The sequence below is a fragment of the Eptesicus fuscus genome, chromosome 6 (assembly GCF_027574615.1).
Source record: "Eptesicus fuscus isolate TK198812 chromosome 6, DD_ASM_mEF_20220401, whole genome shotgun sequence".
In the NCBI taxonomy this organism is placed as follows: domain Eukaryota; kingdom Metazoa; phylum Chordata; class Mammalia; order Chiroptera; family Vespertilionidae; genus Eptesicus; species Eptesicus fuscus.
In genome coordinates this window covers 92,700,089-92,723,665 of record NC_072478.1, presented here as the reverse complement: position 1 = coordinate 92,723,665, position 23,577 = coordinate 92,700,089, and the positions used below count along the sequence as shown (strand labels likewise).

Sequence of the window (23,577 nt, the reverse complement as noted above, 5' to 3'; positions counted from 1 at the left end):
TCAAACACTGGCATTTCCTGGAAGGAAGGGTTCCAGGAGCGCAGTCCAGTCCTCTCTAGCTCCCCACTCACTCAACAATAACATCTAAATGGTCCTCCAACCCAAACACTTAACATCTGGGAAAACAAGAAAAGCCTGATTCCCTGCGGGGTATACAGGAGGCCGGCTCTGTTATCACCCACGTGACATCTATTGTTCTGTGGACATGGCAGGTGACGGGCTTGACTGGGTCTCCCCTTTGTGAACTGTCCGGCTGGCCTGGGTGATAGGACCGACCAAGGGTGCTGAAGAAAGATGGAAGGAGAGGAGAGCCCTGAGCAGAGCCCAGCCCGCCCTCGGAGCCTGGCCTGGCGAGCTGGTCCCTTCTGTGGAACAAGCAGTCTCGGTTCTGTCCTCAGCATTCCTGGCTGGAAGGCTAGCCCACTTCTCTGAGGCTGCTGACCCAGCTACTTGAACTGAACTGTTGTTGAACTAAACCTGGAATGAACTGCACTAATTTGCTGAATCATGAACCCAATCCAAAATGCTTTTCTTTAGCTGTGAAAAAGCCAAGTTTAAGTCCTTAAAAAGCTCCCTTAGTGAAGCAAGTTCAAATTGGAATTCAAACCTTTTATTTGCTGTAATGATTGGCCTGGCACAAAACAGGAAAATCAAAATTTCCGTTGAGATCAACGGATGTTTTGCTGAATCTGGAGCCCATCTTACACCACAGCGTCTTGGAGGCAAGTGGATGGTGTGGTTGTAAAACCGCCCACGCTTAAGCAGTGTGGGGCCGTGCAGAGGCTCTGAGATCTGATCATTTTGGCTCGAATCCTGGCTCCACCGTTTTTTTGCTGAGACTTGGGACACAGAAGGTTTTAACTCCAAGCCTTAGTACATGGTGCATAGAAAGTGTTCTAGTTGCTGCTTTTAGCTGGGGCAGTATCTTCCCAAAGTCATCCAATATTTTTGTTTTTTAAAATACATTTTTATTGATTTCAGAGAGAGAGAGAGAGAAAAACATCAATGATGAGAGAGAATTATTGATTGGCTGTTTCCTGCACGCCCCACACTGGGGATTGAGCCTGCAACCTGGGCATGTACCCTGACCAGGAATCGAACCCTGACCTCCTGATTCATAGGCCAGTGCTCAACCACTGAGCCACACCAGTCAGGCAAATCATCCAGTTTTGGATTAAATGGTATCTTCTTGCTCATGTGACCTAGATTTACATGCAACTTTTTTTTTTTTTTTGTAAGTCACTGCCTCAGTAGTCTCTTGGGCATGCCAGTCAAAGAATTGCTTATACCCACACTTTCCAATAGTCATCTTGTTATATATATACACACAACATAAAAGATACAGTATATCATAAAGGTTAGAGCTGTAGCCTTAAGGTCCCAAGAGTCAGGTCTCATGTACAGAATTTCCAAATCTTTGAGTTGGACGGAACCCTGACAATTATCTGGGACCTTTGCAGTCTAATGCTTGTAGCCTTGACAAAAGCTGGACACCTCCAGTGATGGGGAAGGGAACTTCTGAGAGTAAGCATGTCTACCTACTTATATACACATGTACTTCCTAAACGAGTGGAGACATCTGACCATGAAATGTCCATCTACAATTGGGTGCGTCCATCCGATGGCATGCCGTTTAGCCACCTGAGGTATTTCAGCTCCTCCCTAGCATTGGCAGATGAAGGTGATGCTGTAGCTTTTCTCTTTCACCCAACAGTTTTACCGGCCCTACAACATCCGGATTGCTCTTGTGGGCTTGGAAGTATGGACTCATGGGGATCAGTGTGAAATTTCGACGAACCCATACACCACCCTCTGGTCATTTCTTCGTTGGAGGCGCAAGCTGGTCTTTCGGAAGAAGCACGACAATGCACAGTTGATCACGTAAGTAGCCTTTCCCCACAGGCATTGCTTTTGCCTTGGCTGTAGAGCCCCTGCCCGAAGTGCTGTGCTGGCTGCCCCTTCGTTTCCTGGTGCTGAGTGTCTGTCACCCTGGGCCACCTGGACTCTCGGCCCCAGGGAACCGGGTATTTCTCAGACATGTGCTCTGTATCTAGCGCACGCTGGAAAAGACTTAAAAAGAGTCATAGCAGTCCCAAGAAGTATTTACAACCTAGATGAGAAAATTAGACCGACACATATTCAGTTGAGCATCTGAAACAATTGGGTGTGTTTGGGGAAGTGACTGACTGACTGGTGGTCATGGGCAGTTGTGAAACAGACTTTCTAAGGGGCTCATCTTCATCTCGGGGCTCTGAAGCAGGCCTGGGCCCGGGAGGAGGACGAGGGCTCCCTGGGTTGTCCTTCACTTCGTTCTGAGGGGCTGAGGGCTGACTGCCCAAGGTGGTCCAAGTGGCAGATGGTGCAGGAACTGCGTGCTGAGTCGGAGGGAGACCTGGAAGGGGGTGGGGTGAGGGTTGTGTTGGAGTTTCTTCCATCCCAGGGGGAAAAGAGAAGACGCTGATGGGGGTCATGGTGGCATGTGACAGTCCCCAGGGGTGATTATCTGGTGTTTATTAGGGTTGACTTCCAAAGGTATTCTGAGACAGTTACAACAGAAGTCCCACACCTAGTAAGTCACTGCCTTCCTGATGCTTAAATACCTTTCTGAATCAATCATTTAAACCTTTGTTTACTCGTTTTAAAAGGCCTGGTATGTCCCATTGGTTTTAAAATATAGCGCTCCAGTGTCCTTGCTAATTGTCACTTCAGTTTTCTTTTCCTTTTTAAGCCACAAGTTATTTAGAAGTTATTAGACATTATTTAGAAGTTTTCCACAAAAAGCTTATTAAAAAAATTTTTTTTTAATTTTAAAAATAATAAAGACCCAGGAAATAGCTGTACCAAAAGCCTGGGCAATGAGTACAGTCTGGTTACCAAGACTTTTTGGCCTGAATCTAGGTTTCCAGGTGGATTTCCTCAGAGCCATTGTCTAAGTTTATAAAATAACCAGTGGGACCTCATGTACATTGGCACATATTTTGTGTATTCCTTTGCATCTTGTTTCTCTGAAGAAGAGTCTGCCTGGACTTCATCAAACATTTTTTTTAATGTTTATTTTTAAAATGTATTTTTATTGATTTCAGAGAGGAAGGGAGAGGGATAGAGAAATAGAAACATCAATGATGAGAGAGAATCATTGATCGGCTGCCTCCTGCACGCCCCCTACTGGAGATTGAGCCCACAACCCTGGCATGTGCCCTGCCTGGGAATCAAATCGTAACCTCCGGGTCATAGTTCAACGCTCAACCACTGAGCCACTCTGGCCAGGCTCAGCAAACAGTTATTAAGCACCCACTATGTTTCAGAGTCTATGCTAGGTTCTAGTGATCCCAATCAGATAGTCTCAGCTCTCAAAGATAGCAGGGTCTAGATAAGAAGACAGCATGGAGATACAGAAGTACCGCACACCGAATTTCTTTATAGATCCTTTAAACAAATTACGTTTTGTGGCATGCATGAAAAGACTGGGTTTTAGTTATTCCTTGGTCCCCGCCCTGGGGGAGGGATGGATTAAGCTGGGGGAATGGAGCTTGGCTGTTGGCAGATTAGGATCACAATTGTGAAACAGAGGCAGAAACAGGTCATTCTAGCCCCTGCTGCACTTGGAGAGGCTTCCGATGGGACACATCTGTTTCCTTGGCCCCCGGGCGATGTGGGAATAAAGCATCAGCCCTCTGGCAGCTGTTAACAGCCCCCCCCCCCATCCCTCCCATCTGTCCCCAGGCACATACCCCAGAGCCAGGATGTGGTATGCGACCCCAGCAGCTGGAGGAAGTGGGCATGATTCACTTCGGCATCAGCCCCTGTGCCATTCTTCCCTCACCTCACCCCTCCCTGTGACCTTTTCCTGTGCAGCAGGGATGGGATGCAACTTTGCAAGCCCTGCCCATTTCCTTCCAGGGAATGGGGCTGTGGGCATATGTGGGACAAAGGGACCTTTCACTCTCTCTGTTTTGTTTTAGAGCAGTGAGAGGGTAGGTGAGAGGAAATGAGAGGCGTGGCTGCCTGGAATCTGTCCAGTTGGCCTGGAAAACCAGGGCCTCGCCCCTTGGGAATGATCTGGGAGTGTCAGAGGGGCCAGGGGACACCATGACGGCCACCTGCATGGGCACATTGAAACAGCCCACTCAGTCCCCTCCCTAGTCACCCTGTCCTTCCCTTCTGCAGGGGCGTGCGCTTCCAGGGCGTCACCATCGGCCTGGCCCCCCTCAACGTCATGTGTTCCGTGTACCAGTCTGGAGGAGTGAACATGGTGAGTCTCAGCTGATACATCGTGTCGCAGAAGGCAGAAGACCACCTCACAGGACAGGAGGTCATCTGGTCAAAAACAATTAGTGGGGGGCGTGCAGGGGGGCGGCTGATCAGTGATTCTCTCATCATTGGTATTTCTGTCTCTCCCTCTCCCTTCCTCTCTGAAATCAAGAAAAAAAAAATTTTTTTTAAAAACCACAACCCCTCCCCAAACCCACAATTTTCTATGTAGTATTGCAGAAAAAAGAAAAGCTTCGAGCAATTGTTTAAAAGGAAGTCAGTCAGTGATCAGAGATGGAGATACCAGGGGCGGATTTTCATGGCTTGTAGTTTATCCCCAATTGTCAAGCCCAGGAAAACCCAGAAGCAGTCACATTAATGCATCGCTTGGTCTTTCATGTATTCCAAACCAGGGGAGTAGTAAGACAACGGATGGAGGTTTTTTTAGTTCTAGGTTTTATGTTATGTAATCATTATGAAACAAGAGCCTGTCTCAAAGTCATGGTTAGGAACTTCCTGCCTCCTTTAGAAATTCTCTCTGACTTGGTGACTACTTATTAAATGACTTGGACTGTTCATTTCTGACCTGTGAAGTGGATATCACGGAGGCTGCTAGCATCTATCTGTCCCTCCTCTATCCAGCCCTTACGATTGGCAGTGCAGCCCGTAGTTAAAAGCACAGGTTTTTATCAAGCTGCCAGGCGTGGCCAACGGAAAGGCAGGTTTGGGGTCGGGGGCTGTCTTCCTGACCTGCGCTCTCTCCCTGACCAGGACCACTCTGAGAATTCCATCGGCGTGGCTGCCACCATGGCCCATGAGATGGGCCACAACTTCGGCATGACCCATGATCTGAAAGGTTGTTGCCACGCCAGCGCGGCTGACGGTGGGTGCATCATGGCAGCCGCCACCGGGTGAGTCACGTAGGAAGGGGGGGAGGGCGGGGCAGAGGGCAGAGCATGGGAGGCCAGTGCAACCCCGTGCTCCTCCCAGCTGGCCGCAGGGAGCCTCTGTTAGCCCTTGGAGGGAAATGCGGTTTTGACAACTAAGAAATGGGAAGAGGACAAAGGAAGCAAACGCATGCAAGGAGCACCAGGTGTCTAGCAGGAGGTTTGCTGTCCTAGGTCTTCAGCGGCAACATTCGCCCGATGACCTGTGTCCTTTTCTTTTCAGGAATTTTTGATGAGGATCCATTTTAATAACAGTCCCAATTCTTAGTCCCTCCATCCCAAGGGGGTTTGATGAGTGCTCTCACTTCCCAGGCTTGATTGCCAGGGCTGATGTAGGCTCCAGAACAAGGGAAAGAAAGAGGAGCATCTGTCCACCCCACAGCGAGCCCACAGGGGATTTACAGGCCGCGTTTACCCAGAACAAGGGCAAGGCAGCCCCATCTCCCTGTAGCTGTGAGGGGTTTTAAACCCAGAGCCTTTAAAAGGGAATTCTGGCGTTTACTCAGAGGCTGATAGTGCCTGGACTCACTCAGCAGAGAGCATTGGGTTCTCCCAGGACCCGGGTCACCCTTTGGAAGGCATCATGGTGGAAGCCTGTGTTCTTCCCAAACCATTAGGACCTGCTTATGCTTCTTAGAGAAATGGTGTCAGTGTCTCCAGGAGCAAATTGGAGCCCCAGGGGCCAGTGCCATTCCCATCTATTCTCTTCCCATCCCTTCTCTGCTGTGACACACAGAGGAGGGTGTTGCCATGCAGGATATAAGTCCATGGGCCATGCTCACAACGCATTAGCTCCTGGTGAAGTCCACCTCTTTCTTCCCTAATCTAAAGAGCATATTAGTAGACAAGCAGCTGCGAGTTATATTACTTACTGCTCCAGTTTGTTTTTAACCTAGTTAGCAATTTCAGTAGTTTAACAGGTAGTAACAAATTCCGGGTGATATATCTGATAACTGAGGAAAACCCTCTAGTGTCTAACCTGTAGTTGGCTTAGAGAATTGGGATCAGGATGACTTCTTTTATAGACCCAAATGGTAATACTGACCTGTTACCAGGGAATGGATGACTTAATTCTTTTTCCTAACAGTAGGCCCCAGGCCCTTTCATACCCTTGTGATAAAGAAGGTGCCTTTGCCAGTTGGCTGGTTGAATTTGGAGCACTGCCTGTGTCCTTAGTACAGAGAGCAGATCACTGGCCCAATAAGAAAAAAACCCATGATCTTGGCCCTTTTTGGCCCGGTCTCTGTCCCAAGAAAATCTCGATCTAATACCAGCTTCAGAAAACGTTTGGGTTGGCTGGTATTTTATTCAGCTCTAAGGCTCTGGAGACCTGTTGTAACACTCACATGCCTTTATTTATTGCAGCCCCTTCATGCAAAGGGCAGAAATTGCTGCTTCTGATTCTCAGATACTTCCTCTGGGCAGAAGGACAGGAAAAACATTATGGGGTGGTTACTATTTCTTCATTCTTAGAAAGAATTGTAAGTTAATATATCGCTGAAGTTCTAAAAGGGCAAAAGGTATGTGCATGGGACTAGTGGGGGTCTGAGTCCATCAGCCCGATGGGCAGAAGGATTGACAGCTGTTCTGGCTGCTTGATGTGCAGACTTCCAACTAACTCCAACCTCATTCTCTTCTAGGCATCCTTTCCCCAAAGTGTTCAATGGATGCAACAGGAGGGAGCTGGAAAGGTATTTGCAGTCAGGTGGTGGGATGTGTCTCTCGAACATGCCAGACATCAAGATGCTGTACGGAGGCCGGAGATGCGGAAATGGGTACCTGGAAGAAGGGGAAGAGTGTGACTGTGGGGAGGAAGAGGTAAGGTGTCATGGCAGCACAGGCAGGAGAGAAAGAATTTGCGTTCGTTTCGAATCTCAAGGTCAAAGAGAAAGCAATTGAAAATTTTCTTATTCATGCACATTTCCTACTACATCACAAATAAGACATGGAGGGTCAGCCTTCACTGTGGACCACCTCTGCAGACTCCCAGTTTGAGCTTGGCACTGTTGATGTCCAAGTTTGGGTGGAGTTCTTCCTATGAGTGTCTGATCTAACGACAAACCACAGTCCACACCAGTGCAGTGACAGGTGCCCTTCTTGGCCTCCCAGCTGCACCGAATTTATTCTGGGGGCCACGCAGCTGGATATCTGAACTTGACCCTGGGCCTTTGGAGGATGCTGAAAGTAATAAGCTGGCCTGCATAGCCTGAAGACGAGATGGTGGAAAGGGGAAGTGGTCAAGTCTGAAAGGGCCACCAGGAGGAAGAAGGAGGAAGCTGTTTTGATCTTCAAAATGAGTGGCAGGCATACAGCATAGCTGTGTCACTTTAGCGGACGCATATGGACCTGCAAAAAGCAGAACTGTGTAGTTTCATCTCTATTTTTTGAAAGATGGAAATAGATACATTAACAAATGAAAACAATTTGGGGGGGAGAACATGAGAAACAGCTATGGTGGTGAGATTTCGAGTCTGTGTATGCGGGAAAAGTATTTGATTTTATAACCTTCTCTATAGCTTGATTTTTTTTTTTCACTGTCAGCATGTAAATATTATAATAAACTAGAGACCCGGTGCACGCGGTTGGGATCTGGCCAGCGATTTGGCCGGCCAGGGGGAGGGGACACGGGAGGTTGGCCGGCTGGCCCCACCCCCTGTCGACTCCCCATCAAACTCCTGGTTGAGGGGGAAATTTGCATATTAGCCTTTTATTATATAGGATAGGACAAGACCTAGTTAAGGCTCTGCCATGAGTTCAGAGCAGTCAGCCCAGACACTTCAGAAAGGAGGTGGGGTTGAGGAACACCCCCAAGTGGGCTCAGCCTGTTGGCTTATATTTGGAGCAGCTGCTGATTCTACAGCTTTTTACTAAGTGGAGGGTTCTATGCTGGTGCTAGGGCTAGGATAAATACAGCAAAAATAGATGTGGTCCCTGTCCATGTGGAGCATATAGTACAGCAGGGGAAACACTTTGACCAATTAGCTGCAAAGGTCTCTAAATACAATCCATGCTAAACACTAGGAGGGCCAATGACAAGATGCTATGAGTATTTGTAGGATGAGGGGAGCTGCCCTCCTGAGTGTGAGTGTGACCTCTGACCCCATACCTGAAGGCTATGAGGAGTGAGTGAGGAGCACAAGGCGAGAAGACACACTGTGCCTAGAGGTGGGAAGAGATATGATATGTTAGAAGGGAGGGAACGGGTCTGCCCGGAGCCCAGGGTGGTGAGGGATGGATGGAAGGGAAGTGTTCTAATTCTCTCTCTTAGGGAGGATGGGTGGGCATCTATAGTCAGGCAGTGGTGTCTCCAATATGCTTGACCTGGACAGTTATGGTTAGGATATGGTTAATAAGCATGAAGTGGGCCCCAGGTAGACATGGCTTGAATTCTGCTGCAACACTTGCCAGATGTGTGTGCCTCGACTTGTTTCAGCCCCAGTTTCCCCGTCTGTGAAATGGGAATGGTCTTGCCTCACAGGCTGTGATGGTCCTATGCACGGAGACCGGCACATTGTCAAGAAATGTTTGTGGCCAGGCCTGTGACTATAGTTGGGGTGTTAAAAGGACACTCACAGCCACTGGCCATCTCGTCATCCTTTTAAATCTCTTGCTGTCAGCAAATGGGGAGCAGTAGGGCAGGAAGGAAGCGAGGAGAGCATGGAAGCCCTAGAGACCTGTCCCGGAAAGGCCCGGGCTGGCGAGGCTTGAGGAAGAGCAGCAGATGGTGAGAGAAGTCTGAGGAAGCAGGCCAGGAGCTGACGTAAACCGTGTGCAAGGTTGCTGCAGGATGCCCTGGCTCCTGACGGCCTCTTTCTGTGGGATAGGAAGGCCCGGGGGTTGGGGGATGGGGGGGCAGGGAGGGCAGTGTAGAAAAGCACAGAAGACAGAGTCTTGGGGTGTTTTATTGGGGATGAGAAAAAAATCACAGAATTTCCATATAGTGGAATGCTATTCTGAAAATCAGGTTTTGGAAGGAAATATGATTATAAGGAGGTATGTGCATATTACATTGTGTGAAAAAGCAGTGTGGATACTTTGATTTTATAAAGTAAGTGTATGTGTATAGGAAAATGCCTGGGAAAATATCCACACTCAAAATGTAGTTGTCTCTAAGCTGATGATTGTGTGTGTGTGTGTGTGTGTGTGTGTGTGTTAAATATAAATATAAACAATATATATTCCCCCACCCCTAGGATAAAAATACATTACCTTAGCAATTATGCTATAAAGTGGGTTTTTTATAAAGGCTTCCTAGGGAGCCAGGCTCCGGGCATGTGGGCAGGGGTGGGGAGATGGGAGAGGCAGGTGAAGGCCCTGACCCCTCCCAGACTCTGTCTCCCTATCCTGCTGCCCCGGTGGCTCACGCCCACTCTCACTGCCTCTCCAGGAATGTGACAATCCCTGCTGCAATGCCTCTAATTGCACCCTGAGGGAAGGGGCGGAGTGTGCCCACGGCTCCTGCTGTCACCGCTGTAAGGTGAGTGGCCCTTTCCCTGACCTAACAGAACTGCTGTGGGGTGACGGACAGGACACAGCCTCCTTCTGGGGGAAAAGAGGGCCTCAAAGTTTCAATAACATGGATCCTGGACGCCCTTGAACACATAATGAGCACATGTGAGTATACATGTAGGTGTTCGGGGGAAATGTGCATATATATAATTTGGATGTATATGTGTGAATGGATCTATATATTTGCATATGTGAGTTTATAATGTGTGTGTGTATGTACGTGTGTGTGTGTGTGTGTGTGTGTGTGTGTGTGTGTGTGTCCGTGTATATATTAGTGGGCCTGGTTCTTTTGCCATTTATTCACCATGAGGCTTTGGATACATTGCTTAACCTCTTCGGCCTCGGGTTTCATAATCTGTAAAATAGGGATAATTATTACATAAAACTGTCATGAAAACTAAATGAAGTAATAGTCGTACTGGGCACCTGAGCGGGAGCTCCATAAAAGTAGCCGTTATTACTGAAGTACTTAGTCAACTGTAAGTTGTTGCATAAATATGATCCCTGCCCGACCTCCTCTGGAGAGGAGGTGAGTTACCTTTGTGAAAACACCTGGAAAACTCTTAAGTCACTGTTCACGTTAGAGTTTGAACTGCTGAGGGCCTGTGATATAATGGGAATGGGAATTCCGTTCCACAGAGTGATGCTCACGGGCCCTCTCTGGGAGGCTGGAGGGAGATTGATGTTTTCCCCTCTTCCCCTCGCCCAGCTGGTGGCCCCTGGCACGCTGTGCCGGCCACAGGCCCGGCAGTGCGACCTTCCAGAGTTCTGCACGGGCAAGTCTCCCCACTGTCCCACCAACTTCTACCAGATGGACGGCACCTCCTGCGAGGGCGGCCAGGCCTACTGCTACAACGGCATGTGCCTCACCTACCAGGCCCAGTGTGAGCAGCTGTGGGGTCCCGGTAAGTGAGCCGGGGTGAGCCCTCATCCCACCCACCTCTGCTGAGCGTGGCATCTTGGCTTCAACGCAGCGTCTCCAGATGCTGCCCTTGGGTCAGGGTCGACTTTTAGGGAGAGGCAGGGGACTGTGTTCCTCCCAGTTCCTCGATGCTGTCAGTTCTCAGAGCGAGTAAATGGATAAGAATCATCCAAAAGACAAATGGGCAGAGGATGGAGACAGAACAGGAAGATGCTTACCCGCACTCATATGAAGTGAAGGCAGATGATAACTACTGTAAGATGGGATTGTTCATGCATCAGATTGGCAGCGACTGAAGAGTTAATGTGATGTAGTAGTAATAATAATGATACTCTAATGACTACAAGAGCAATAATATAGTGATGTGGAGAGTGAGGGGGCCACAGATAGGTACAGCCCCTACGGAGAGCAATTTGGAGATGTGAACATTTTAATGCACTAGTCATTGGGCCCATCCATTCTACTACTTAGGCATGTATCTTCCACTGTACTTGAACATGTATGTGAAGGTAAAGTTTACAAGGATAATTGTTGCAGCATTCTTATTTGTAGCAATAACAGCCTATACATCCTTCATAGGGGCCAATTAAATCAGTTCTGGTACATCCATACAGTGGAACACGATGCAGGTGAATAGAAGGAGCAGCTCAGTGTCTACTGGATAAAATCTTCTCTCACAGTGAACTGAGAGAACAGTGCAGGATGCAGAACGGTGACTACAACAGGCTGTCATTCTTGATTAGATAAATTATCTCCAAAAGATACACAAGAATTGTATCTAGAAGATACATAGTTCTCTGTAGAAGATACATCATTAATTGTGATTACTTATCCAGGGTGTAGGGAAGTAAGAATTGGAATGGCTAGTCCCAAGAAAATTCCCAAGACATACTTTACTTCTTTAAACATTTGCACGTGTATGACTTATTTTTAAAAACCCCTAAAAGGACTGGGTTTCTTTACTAGAGAAAAGAAGGCTTAACATACAAACCCACAGGTGATACAAAACCCGGTAAAATACAAAGAGCTGATATGAAAGCTTTTGCTATGAGAAGGAATGGAGTTAGCTGGTGGGGGTACAGGAAGAAAACATTCTCCCCCCAAAAGCTTTCTTCACCTTGACTCTTTACCAAGGACTGGCTTTGCCCATTGCGGGTTTCTGACGTCTCCTCACGTTGCCCAGAGTACTGATGAATGTTTCTTGCCCACTCAGGAGCCCGGCTTGCTCATGACCTCTGCTTCGAGAGGGTGAATGTGGCAGGGGACACCTATGGGAACTGTGGGAAGGACATGAATGGGAAACACAAGAAGTGCAGCATCAGGTAATGACCGCTGGGCGGACCCCGGGGGATGAGGGGTAACAAAGCAATTCCTTCTGTGTCCTCCTCCCTCCTCCCTCCCACCGGCTCAGCAGCTTGGCAGCCCCGGAGCTGGGCCTTAAACGAGTCGTTCAGTCGGTTGTTGGACAATGCCCCGTTCAGCCTGAGGAAGTCCGAGGGAGGGTGCGGATGGCAATGCTTCCTAGAAAACCCATCAGACTTCCTTTTAGGACTTTCTTACAGTAGGGCAGGGAATCAGTCTTCCTGAGTCATTTCTGCAGGGTGCTCCTTACACCCTCATCTGAGTAACCCATCATTCATTCACTCAGTCACTCATTAATTCATTTATTCATTCATTTCAACCACCCATCCACCCGTTCACCTATCCACTTTCGGTGGAGGGTGGACCATGTGCCAGATACTCTGCTGAGTACATGGAACTTTTAATTAACAATGTAGCGTGATAATGGACATGATCTTAGTAGGTGCATGTGGTTTCCCAAAGGAAGTTACGCCTAAGTAGAGATCTGGACAAATTATCTCGTTGAATAGGGTGGGGAATGGTGCTGGTCCCTGGGAAGAGTGTCCCAGGCAGAGAGGAGAAGAGAAAAATGGGCGGTCAGTAGAACTGATAACAATTTGATATAAAGTATAATGTTGGGGTGCAATGGAGAAGGGGCTGCTGAGAAATGAGACTGGGTAGTTAGGCAGGCACCAGATCATAAATTCCTTGAAGACATGGCTGACAGAGTGTGCACTTTGGCTTGAGAGCAATTTAGAAATTAGATTCTAATGGGGCAAGACTAGAGGCAGAAAGATCAGTTTCCTGGGGTCCAGATGAGAGAGGACGGTGATGTGGTTGCAGCATCTGGGTGCATGGGGTGCAAGGACCATAGGGGCAGGTTGCTCAGTTCCGGCTGTTGTCCTGGCAGGAAAGAGGACATCCTAAGGCCAGCGCTCCGGCCTGGATCTGCTTGGGGATAAGGATCTTCTTTCCCTTTGTCTAAGTCCATGTGGGGTCTCTCCTAGTGGGTCCCGAGAGCATGCCCATTGCTCCTTTGTCATTTCCCCAGACTTGCAAGCCTGCTGTCCTGGTCAAGAAAAACAGCTCTTCTGTGCCCAGCTCTTCCCCAGCCTCTGATTCCACCTCCTTCTCTCTTGGGTCCAGAGATGCCAAGTGTGGGAAGATCCAGTGTCAGGCTTCTCAGTCCCGGCCCCTGGAGTACAACGCCGTGGCCATCGACACCACCATCACCATAAACGGGAGGGAAGTCCAGTGTCGGGGCATCCACGTCTACCAAAGTACCGAGGAGGAGAATGACATGCTGGACCCAGGCCTGGTGCTGACGGGGACCAAGTGTGGCTACAACCATGTGAGTCTCTACCTCCAGCTTCACTCGGGGTTTGGGCTGCAGAGGGCAGTGACTGAGGAGCATGAACTCAGGAGGGAGGATGCCTGAGCTGAAATCCCAGCCAGCCCAACATGACTGCGCTTCCACAGGCTAGCTTCTGTCATCATCACTTTAGTCCTCATCATTAATTTCATATGAATTAAGGCTAGGAGTCAGGGAAGCCTGGGGGACATAGTGGCACCATCTCAGAGTTAACTATGAGAATGCAATTATTTTTAAAAAACATAGAATGTGTTTTGTATAGCACCTGGCACAGAGTAGACTGCTGTCACCATCATCATTATTTTTAAATTTAATATTAAATTAGTGCCTATTAGCATACAATTAAGAAACTAACATATACCAGCATATAATAATACAGGATGTAATAACACATATTTATTATATTATTAGATATTTATATTATTGTTTTAACAATATAATATTTGTTGTTTTCTCGCTAATCACAGAAGTAAAAGTGGAATTTAGTTAACTGCTATTCAGCCCTTTGCTTTTTTTGGTTTTCGAATTTTCACTGTAATGCATAACCTGACGCCGGCTGCCTTTTTGAGTCCCATAGGTCCTAGGTGCAAAGCCCCAGTTTTCTGACTGTCGAGCAGTGTCCCTTTGCTTGTTCTGACGGTTCGGTCTCCTCCTCACTGCAGATTTGCTTCGAAGGGGAGTGCAGGAACACCTCCTTCTTTGAAACGGAAGGCTGCGGGAAGAAGTGCAATGGCCACGGGGTACGTGTGCCCAGGGTTCTGGGGCTCCTCCGCTAGTGTCCCTGCTGCAGGCCCTGTGGGAGGCGGGAGCTCTCCAGGGTGCTGACGCCTCTGCCCGGCCCTCGCTCCAGGTCTGCAACAACAACCAGAACTGCCACTGCAGCCCGGGCTGGGCCCCACCCTACTGCAACACGCCTGGCTTTGGGGGCAGCATCGACAGCGGGCCCATGCCCCCCGAGGGTGAGTGCCTGGCCTGCCCACCTTTGTGAGGAGATGTTGGCACCAGGGGGGCAGGTGGCATGTTGCAAAGGGATAATGCATCAGCTTTGTTATCCTGATTTTGTAGATGAGGGAACTTGGAAAGAGGGGCTGAGGGGGAGGGACAACTGAGGCTGGCAGCCCAGTGTAGGGCTCAGCTCAGTTGCTCTTCTTCAGTCTTTTTTATTGAGGAGAGTGAACCCTCTTAGAGAGAGAGGGAGATTAAGACAGACCATAGGTTACTGAATGATCTCACCCTTTTGGGGGTGGGTGGCAACCAGTCCTCCTCAGCAACTTAAAAATTATCAGGAACCTGGGGCACATTCTAGTGCTTTAGGTTCCCTTGGATGAACAAAGCTTAAAATGGAGAACCAGACACTCAGAAAAATGTACAGTGTTTTCCTGGAAATCTCAAAGATTCCAGCCCTTTGGTTTCCAAGCTTTTTAAAATACATTTTTATGATGGTATTCAAATTAAGTAATACACATTCACTGCGAATCAAATATCTGAGGAAGAATCAGGGTATGTTGTTTGGAACCCACGGTGGTCGCCCAGGCAGCGTCTGCGTCTCTCACCGGGCTCTGTTCTGGAAGGCGTAGGTCCCGTGCTGGCCGGCGTGTTCTCAGCCCTCTTCGTGCTGGCGGTGCTCGTGCTGATGTACTACTGCTGCAAGCAGGACAGCAGGCTGGGCCAGCTCAAGGCCTTTGCCCTTCCCTCCAAGTTGAGGCAACAGTTCAGGTATGACGGGGTGCCACGAAGGCCTTGGGGTCCCTGTGGGTCGTAGCGCTTTCTGTGATGGTGGGTCTGATTCAGGGAAGGTTAATGCAAAGTGCATGCCACCCTCTCCCCTTGGCCATGCTCCAAGACCACGGCAGACAGTGCTCGTCGACCTTACTCTATGTATTCTCTGCGGAGCTTGGTCATCACTCAGAATCCTTCTCAGCAGAATGCCCCCAGTCAGTTAAAGTTGAAGAACTCTATTTTCCACCCTTTATCTAATTGATTTGTTCCCCATTTTAAAGAGCAAGAAACTGAGGCAACAGAGAAAGAATGACTAGCCCAGGACTCTCACGGGGGGGCTGGGCATCAACTCAAGACAAACACTAAGTTTTTTTTAAGCATTTCATCTCTTGGGATATTGAAGATGTCTAGTCTCTGAGTCCCGTATTATATTACACTTGTCCTGCAGGGGATTTTAAAGCCCTGGTCCTTCTGAATCGATGCTCTAAGGGGGATTAGTTGATTGTTGATGACATCCTTGAGCCTCCTTGGGGGAGAAAGGTCTTAAATGGGTGAAGAGAAGGTGCTGAGGAAAACTCTGGTTTGAATAAGGCCAACTCTAATTCCCAGGGAATTCTCCATTGACCACATGTCTTTATACCTAGGGATCTGGGGTTCAGGGGGACCAATCCCACTTCCTTCAGAGCAGACTTTGGGGAGGATTTAGCTGTTTACTGGCCGTGCTCAGGTGAGAGGGAACTCAGTCACTGACCCTCGATGATCACTCCCATTTCTTCTTCCCCCAACCCTTGTTACTAGTTGTCCCTTCAGGGTGTCTCAGAACAGTGGAACTGGACATGCCAACCCAACATTCAAGTTGCAGACCCCCCAGGGCAAGCGAAAGGTAAGGACTTTGCACCTTGAACTTTGCTACTTTTCCTTTATCATCAGGACCCTACTGGGTTTTCCTAATAGCCTCTGTGGTGTGTGAAATTGATAAAAACCCCTAGTGACTTGAAAGGTTGCATCTGGCCTCTGGGATCAGGGATTTACGAAGTCACCCAGTTCTCCCTCAGCCTCTGGTCTCACAAGGGCACCCCTGAGTTTTTAAGTGCATTGAGAGTTCCTTTGTCTAAAACGTTCCTTGTCTTATGCATGCAGGTGATCAACACCCCTGAACCCCCACGGAAGCCTCCTGTGCCCCCTCCGGACTATCTGCAGGGCAGCTCCCCACCTGTGCCATTGCCAGCACATCTTCTCAGGACTCCTAGGAACCCCCCTGGGGCTGGACCCCAAGTAGAGCGGAAGGAGTCAGCCCGGAGGCCTCCCCCAAGCCGGCCAATGCCCCCCGCACCGAATTGCATCCTCTCCCAGGTAAGTGGATGCTCAGCAAGAAGCTGGGGACATTGCTTTTAAGGCCACTGGCCATGGAGGGTGACTGAGGCTGGGAAGGGGGAACTCGCGAAGTCTGAGCTGACTGCCTTTTCTGCATTCCGGTAACTACAGGGTCAGAGTGAAGAGTCTGGGGAAATATGCCCCCCGGCAGCCCCTAAACTACAGAGGATTTCCTCCCTGGGTGGCCTATTTTATGACATGTCACTACCCATCCATCTTCCACCCCAAAGTAACTTCTCCCAGTTCCCCTCGGTCGTCTTCCCTTCTCCAGGTCTTCGCCAAGGCTGTTTCCTCTGCTGAATGCCCAGCTCCTCTTCATCCTCAGGTCTCCCCTCAGATGCCACCTCTCCCAAGAAGCCTCCTCTGACCCTGGAAGCCCGAATGTGGCAGCCCCAGACTTCTCTCATCTTTGTAATTACCCCACCAAATTGTGCCGATGGGTGCCGTCCACTAGTCAGGAAGCCTGAGGAGGGGTGTGCCGTGACGCCTGGTTCATGGGGGTCGTTCGGGGGGTGAGTGGGCCTGGGCTGTACTCCCACGGGTGCCCTTCGGAAGCCGAGCAGCCCCGCCTGGCTGCCTGTTTACCCGGCGCCTGTGCTGTGCGGCTGCAACTGTACCTCCTGGCAGAAGTTCCCGCAGGCCGACCCAGATGTTTCCAGGGCGGTGGCCGGCCTTCCCGAGCCAAACTGTATTTTGGGTGTGACCCCACCGTAGAGCAGGGGATTTGCTTATTTTCCTCCTGGGACTGCTTTTCTTGGGCACCGTCCAGAGGGCGTCACGGGGGCCCAGCCTGTCTCTGAACCTGGGACTGGTGTTGGCACCAGGTCTCAGGGGGCCCCTGGGACACAGGCAGTGTCACCGTTTGGCAGAGATCAGAGCACTGGGTTTGGTTCTCTGATAAGCTGAAACTGGGGTGGGGGCGGGGCGGATGGGAGAAGCTGTGTGGACAGGGAGGCAGGGGAAAGACTGGCAGAGAGGGGAGGGGAGGAGACGAGAGCGCATTAGTTTGCTTGGGCAGCCATAGCAAACATCACAGGCCAGTGGCCTAAACAACAGAAATCTATTTTCTCACCGTCTAGAGCAGTGGTTCTCAACCTTTCTAATGCCACAACCCTTTAATATAGGGTTGTGGTGCCCCCCAACCATAAAATTATTTTTCGTTGCTACTTCATAACTGTAATTTTGCTACTGTTATGAATCATAATGTAAATATCTGTTTTCCGATGGTCTTAGGCGACCCTGCTAGCAGTTCTCAACCTGTGGTTGACCCACAGGTTGAGAACCGCTGCTGTAGAACCTAAGACTGTAGTGCCTTGGGGTGAGGCTGACATGATCTTTATTCAACAAGCCTCCAGTGTGGGGGTCACAGGGACAGCTGTCTCATCAGACTGCTCCCTCCGTCTCTCCTCCCGCACCTCTGTACTCCCTCCACACCCTGTCGCTTGCCCTGCTTTCTCCCTTCTTGCTCCCTTTCTCTCCTGCACCCCCTCTGTTATGGGCTAACTGTGCCCCTAAACTGCGCAGGAGGGGTGGGGTACCAGGGGCGGGGTGTTAATTTTAAATAAGATGGTCTGGGAAGGCCTTATGGAGAAGGTGATAAAACATGAAGGTAACATAAAAGCAGAGAGGAAAGAATTCCTGTTCATTGTGCCCCTCATAGCCAACCAGTCTTTTTTCCGCTTTATTTTTATTTGCACAAATGATGCACATACATGGTCTTGCAGAAAAAATTACATGTTCTCCTGGGTGAACGCCCTCCACGCTCACACCCCATCCCTAACCTCAGTTATCAGTGTGGTCTGTGTCCTTCCTGACTTCCTTCCGTACAGTTGTGTTTGCCCCAGGGATGGGTGAGGGGCCGTGGTGGCAGATTTTACGTGAACTCGCCTCTGTATCTGATAGGTCGGCTCCCAGTGACTCTTGGTCATCTTTCCACATTAGCACATCTCAGCCTACTTCATTCCTTTTACATGCTGCCTCCTAGGTCACTGTATAAATGCAGTCATTTGTCTACCGATGGAAATGATGGTCCTTTATAGTCACAAACAGTGCTGCAAGGACCGTCCTTGTCATCTCACTTTTGTGCATCTGTGCGGGTGGTTCTCTAACCTGAGTCATACGAAGTGGGAGGGCTCGATAGGAGAATGGTTCTTTCTCGTGTTCATAGGTGCTGCCGACTTGCTCTCCAAGGCTTTTTTCCTGAGCGTTAACACACAGACGCACACAGCTTCTTTTCACTGGCACCGTATAGGAGAGCATGTCCCCTTTCTCACCTGAGTCTGCTCCGGCATAATGGGAAAACCTTTAGAGCAGGCCCCTCCGGGCTGTGAGTGAGGCTGTGGCTTTCTCCCCAGGACATCTCCAGGCCTCGGCCACCTCAGAAGGCGCTCCCGGCAAACCCCGTGCCAGGCCGCAAGAACGTCTCCAGGCCCGGCGGTGCCGCCATCCTGCCACCCACCGCCGCGGGCCGCCCTCAGCAGTCCTGGCCTCTGTTAGCACCTGCCCCAAAGGTGAGTCTGCAGAAGCCCTCAAGGTCAAGCTGAAGCCAGAGGATCCCGGGGCCAAGACTGTGATTGAGAAAACACACTGAGTTCACGCTTCCTGTTGGAGGGCTGAGCTTCTGAACCAAGGCCAAGGACAAAAGCTTAGTGTTTCTCGGTGCCTGTGTGACTGTCCCTTAAGTAGGGGATAGGGGTCTTTTTGTTTCATGTGGAAAGTGATGCTTAGGAGCCTGCGCTCTGATGGCTCCACACCTGGATCTGCACCTGACTGACTGGGTGGCCCTGAGCAAGTCACCCTCCTGAGCCTGTTTCCTTTCCTGGAAAGAGGCAACAAGAAGCAGCACCACCCCCACCCCCACCCCCACCCCCCACCCACCCATTCTGCCATGAAGGCCAAGGCAGTTCACGGGTGCAGACTGCCGGCCTCTGGTAGGATGTGCACAGTGACTCCTCCCCCTTCCCTGGGCTGACCTGCTCTCCGGCTGCCAGGCCTGGGAGTCGGAGCACAGGGGAGGGGAGGAAGCTGGCTGACTCCCTGTGTTCCCAGGGGGCCCCGGGAAATCTGTGGACTGAGCTGCAGCTTTGGGGGGAGGAAGAGAGATGGCTTGTCAGCTCGGGGTGGGGCACCACCATGCGGAGTTATGTCACGGGAAACCATTCGTCTGTCACGCGTCCGACCTGTCCACACCCCAGGGGACACCACCACTCACAGGTAGCTGATGCCTGTCTCCCCCCTCACTCCCTCTCTTTCCACAGTTTCCTGACTACACAGCGCAGAGGGCTGGGTGGATGACTAACTCAAGAATCTAGACCTGTCTAAGGGGCTGCTCCCTTTCCCGGGACTCTGAACACCGCAGTCTGGAAGAAGCCGCCTGGCCGCCTCCAAGCCCCTCCTCCCAGACCACCGCATCTCCGAAAATCTCCTTCTTGACTCATTGCCTCCCCAGCCTCCTCGGAGGCCCCGAGTCCCCATCATCCAACGGCATCCAAGTGTTGTTTTGTGCAATATACAGCCCCGGGGGGAGAGGGCACGCGGGAGAGGATGAATGGCAGCTTCTCCTCCAACCTCCCTTCAGCTGGCCCCTCACCGCAGAGGTGCCCAGGCCCGGGCTGTCTGCACCGAGGAGCCCGGCTGGGAAAAGTCCCCTCAGCCCTTCAGGTCAGGACTCAGCGTGGAGGAGCCGTCCATCCTCATCCCGTGGTGGAAGGTATGCACGGGAGCTTCACAGAGCTTGTCTTCTCGAAGGTCCCCGGCTGGACGGAGGCTGGGCACTTACCCATCCTTCGTAGCTCTGAGACTGAGGGTCAAACCGGCCGCTGCTGTGTCCCTGCCCGGGCTTGGTGGGCGTCACAGCTTCTGGCTCTGCATCCACACGGGAACAAGTCTAGTTCCCTCCTCTGCCCTCCCACATCCCACATCCCCTTATTTCTCGGGTCTCTCTGACTCAGACAGGTACTAGGTGTAGGCAACGTCGACAGCAGGGGGAGCACCAGGCCTCCCCTGAGCCGTAATGCCAAAGGTTTCGACTCCTGACTCATGATCTTTCTTGATTGCTATTGTCTTCTGCACTTGCTAAGTGCCCCACGCTTTTCCCCCGCTTGGACCCGCCCCGTGTGAGGTGCTGCGGGGAGTGGACCCACAGCAGTCCTGACTTCCTGGGAACCTGGTGCTTGTGTCCTGCCTGAGGGTTCGCTCCCTCGGTTCTCACGGGTGTTGACCAAAGTGGACTCGGGCCCTGGCTGTGGGGGCGTGGCTTCATTTTCCATTGTGTTTTGTGACCTCAGCAGGGTGAGTTTCTCCCCCTTACTCCCTGACCTAAACCTAAGCAAGGTCCCCAGGGGCAGGGACAGCAGCGGGTGCAGTGACCTAGGGAGCAGACATCCTAGGAACTCCAGTCTGTGCCTAGGTCTGGTCACGGCCCTCGACAGAGCAGCCCTCTCTCTAGAGGTCCCTAAGAAGCAGCAATCGGCCGTCTCGAAGGAAGAGTGTCTGAGCTGGCGCCAACCAGGCTGTTTAGGCTCTACTTCCTTGCGTTCTCTCTGGTCACTGCCTTACCTGCCCTCACAGAGAGAACTCAGAGCAGCCTCGGACGCTGCTCAGAGGGTCCTGCCCTCCCCGGAGCAGGGAGGGAGGGCTGTGTGGTGCTCTGCACAGTCAGACCACTTGTTGCTGGAATGTTCTCTGGGACTGCCACCCCAGGAAGGTGCTCTTGGAAACCTCAGTGCACGGAAGAGACTTGAGCTCTCACCCCTGACCCCTTACAGTTCTCTGCACACAACCGGTGCTCAATAGATTGGGTTTGTAGGCAAGTGGGAGATTTGGGATCTGCACCTGGGGACACACATCGGTGGGTTTAGAAGGTCTCAGGGAAATGGGGTCTCTTCCCTCAGGTAGTCATGATGTTCACGCCCCGTCTCCCTGACATGGGCCCTGGTGGCCCCCACCATAGCCAATTTCTGCCTTCCTTGCTGTCGATTAAGTCGGGGGGCAGACTGTCATTGAAGTGTGGTACTGCAAACGTCCAGGCCTCAATGCTGGGTCCCAGAAATGTAAAGAACAACCTCCTGCAAAAAAATCACCCTGAAAGCCACCCCTTGGCTCACAGATTCTCCTGTGGCGTGTCCAGCTTTTCTCCCTCGCGTCAGGGGGCAATGGCCCTGCAGGGGCAATGCCACAGCCCTGTGGCTGCTTGAGCTTTTTGAACCTGAAGTCCACTCTCCCTGGAACCATAACCCAAAGAGATCTGGGTTGTTGCTTTCTTGTTTTTGTTTTTTGTTTTGTTTTTGTTTTCCATTATTATCACCTCCATCCCATAAAATTGTACTGTGAACTGGAAGATGGTAGGATTTTTTAAATTTGGTAGATTTTTGGCAGCCGGTTCTATTGGCTGTTTCACTCTGGGCTCTGTTTATGGGGCCAGGAGTCGCCACTCTGGCAGGCCACGGTGGCTGCCCAGGAGCAGAACCGGCCATGCTGTGCCCCCTTTCCCGCCTGTGCCCATGTGCTGCAAAGATAAATCCGGACTCAAGGAAGGAGGGGCTGTATTTGAAAGGATCACTGCAAGACTGGGAAAGGGAGTATTTCAGCCAGGAGAATGCTCAGGCAAGCTGCTGCCGGGGCTGCCGGCCTCCCAGAGCTCCAGAAGAAGGAGGCCTTTGCTTTCACAGGGAGGAGTGAAAGAGGTGTATTCAGGGACCATCTTGTGCCCGGCCTTTTGGGGGAGGAGCTGTATGTTGGGCTGAGGGTGGGTGCAGGTTCAGAGTCCCATGGGGCGGAGAGGAGCATAGCTAAGGTTTCGTGGACTGAGTTAACCAGCGCTTTGTTCAGATGGAGCTGTGTATAAATCTTTTTTAAAGCTAATTTAGCCTTCTGCCAGTTTTACAGCCTTGGAAATGTTTTCCTTACGAGCCTGGGAGCCATCTCTGAAATGTAAACCTCAGGGGACCTCAGGGAGACAGCGCCTGGCTCCCTGCCTGTCTCGGTGGGAGCGTCAGGCCAGGCACGGGGCTCCAGGTGGGAACTACCTGCCGGCCTGGGTTCTCTTTGGCCTTGTTTACTTCTCCCTGTAAAAGAAGAGCCCTTTCTGCCCCAGCTCTGAGACGCTTACAGGTCTCGCGGGATTGCAGTAGCCCCTGGCCCCACTGCCCTTGCTGCCTCTTGCAATAATCCTTTTGAATACAGCCTCCCCTTACCCATGTCCAAATTCGTATTTGGCAGAGGGGATGGCAGACTTGTATATTTAAATTGGGGACCAGTTCTGCAGTCAGTGACTGTGTGAACTGAGTGTATAGTAGCTCTGCTGGACACCCCAGGAAGCCACGGGTATGCCGACTAGAAAGGTGCTAAGAGGGGTTCTGCAGAATCTAAGCCAGGCGCCCCCAAAGCTCCCCTTCCCCGCATCCTCTCACACCATCCACTGCGTGTGCGCGTGTGTGTGTGTGTGTCTGAGATCCAGGGCAATGTGAATTTTCTTTTATATGGGAGATTGTTCATAGGAAACAGATCATCTTCTCTCTCGTCCACCTAGTAATTGTTTACAGTATTTGTACATCTATGCAAAATACTTGAATGGGCCATGGTGCCTTTTTCCCGTGTTTGTATTTAATTAAACTAAATTGTCATTTGAAATGTCTGGTTTGGCTATTCTTTGTTTGAATGTCCTACTGCTCAGCCTGGAGAGGATCTGTTGCCTGAGGACTCCTCAGGAGAGTGCCCACAGAGACCACAGCCCACAGCCTTAATGGGAGAAGCTGGGGCCGTACACAAGCCTTGGGCTGCCCCAGACCAGTGGAAGGGGCTGTTAGTCTGCACTTGGACATAGGCTGGTCTAGTTTAATTAGGTTCTGGGTCAGGAAAGGTATGAATGATCCTGGGGTTCCCTGGTATGAGTTGAGGAGGCAGCTGAGACCCTCTGTTCTCATCTTAATTGCTAGGGATCCTACACTTCAAAAGAGTCAAAGAGAAAGGACTTGCCCCTGTCTATTGGGCTGGGTGGGCACGTGGGGCTGGGGTCAGGGTGGGGGTGCTTTCAGACTCCAGAGCTCATCCATTAATGCTTCCCAAACCATGAAAGGGTCCCACCCTCATTCCCTCATTGGACCCACTTCAAGTTTGAGGCTCTCTGAGACAGACAGGATCCG

The 23,577-nt window shown here is 50.7% G+C and overlaps 1 protein-coding gene across 2 annotated transcripts in view; it reads left to right on the top strand.

Moving 5' to 3' along the window:
- ADAM19 (ADAM metallopeptidase domain 19) overlaps nt 1–23,065 on the top strand; it is a 79,236-nt gene extending 56,171 nt beyond the window's left edge. Inside the window, exons 9-24 of one of the 2 annotated variants that reach the window (XR_008556429.1) lie at nt 1,715–1,881; nt 4,168–4,252; nt 5,023–5,162; nt 6,839–7,016; nt 9,586–9,675; nt 10,417–10,612; nt 11,843–11,951; nt 13,117–13,321; nt 14,005–14,082; nt 14,193–14,301; nt 14,914–15,058; nt 15,860–15,944; nt 16,202–16,414; nt 18,790–18,945; nt 19,693–22,418; nt 22,451–23,065. Coding sequence is in view for 1 of the 2 variants with exons in the window: in XM_028154688.2 (XP_028010489.2) it covers nt 1,715–1,881; nt 4,168–4,252; nt 5,023–5,162; nt 6,839–7,016; nt 9,586–9,675; nt 10,417–10,612; nt 11,843–11,951; nt 13,117–13,321; nt 14,005–14,082; nt 14,193–14,301; nt 14,914–15,058; nt 15,860–15,944; nt 16,202–16,414; nt 18,790–18,945; nt 19,693–19,746 (2,010 nt within the window). In the remaining variant the exon portion in view is untranslated. Of the gene's footprint in view, nt 1–1,714; nt 1,882–4,167; nt 4,253–5,022; nt 5,163–6,838; nt 7,017–9,585; nt 9,676–10,416; nt 10,613–11,842; nt 11,952–13,116; nt 13,322–14,004; nt 14,083–14,192; nt 14,302–14,913; nt 15,059–15,859; nt 15,945–16,201; nt 16,415–18,789; nt 18,946–19,692 lie in introns of both variants that reach the window. The other variant, XM_028154688.2, reaches the window with a different exon arrangement.
- The last annotated feature ends 512 nt before the right edge of the window (nt 23,066–23,577 follow it).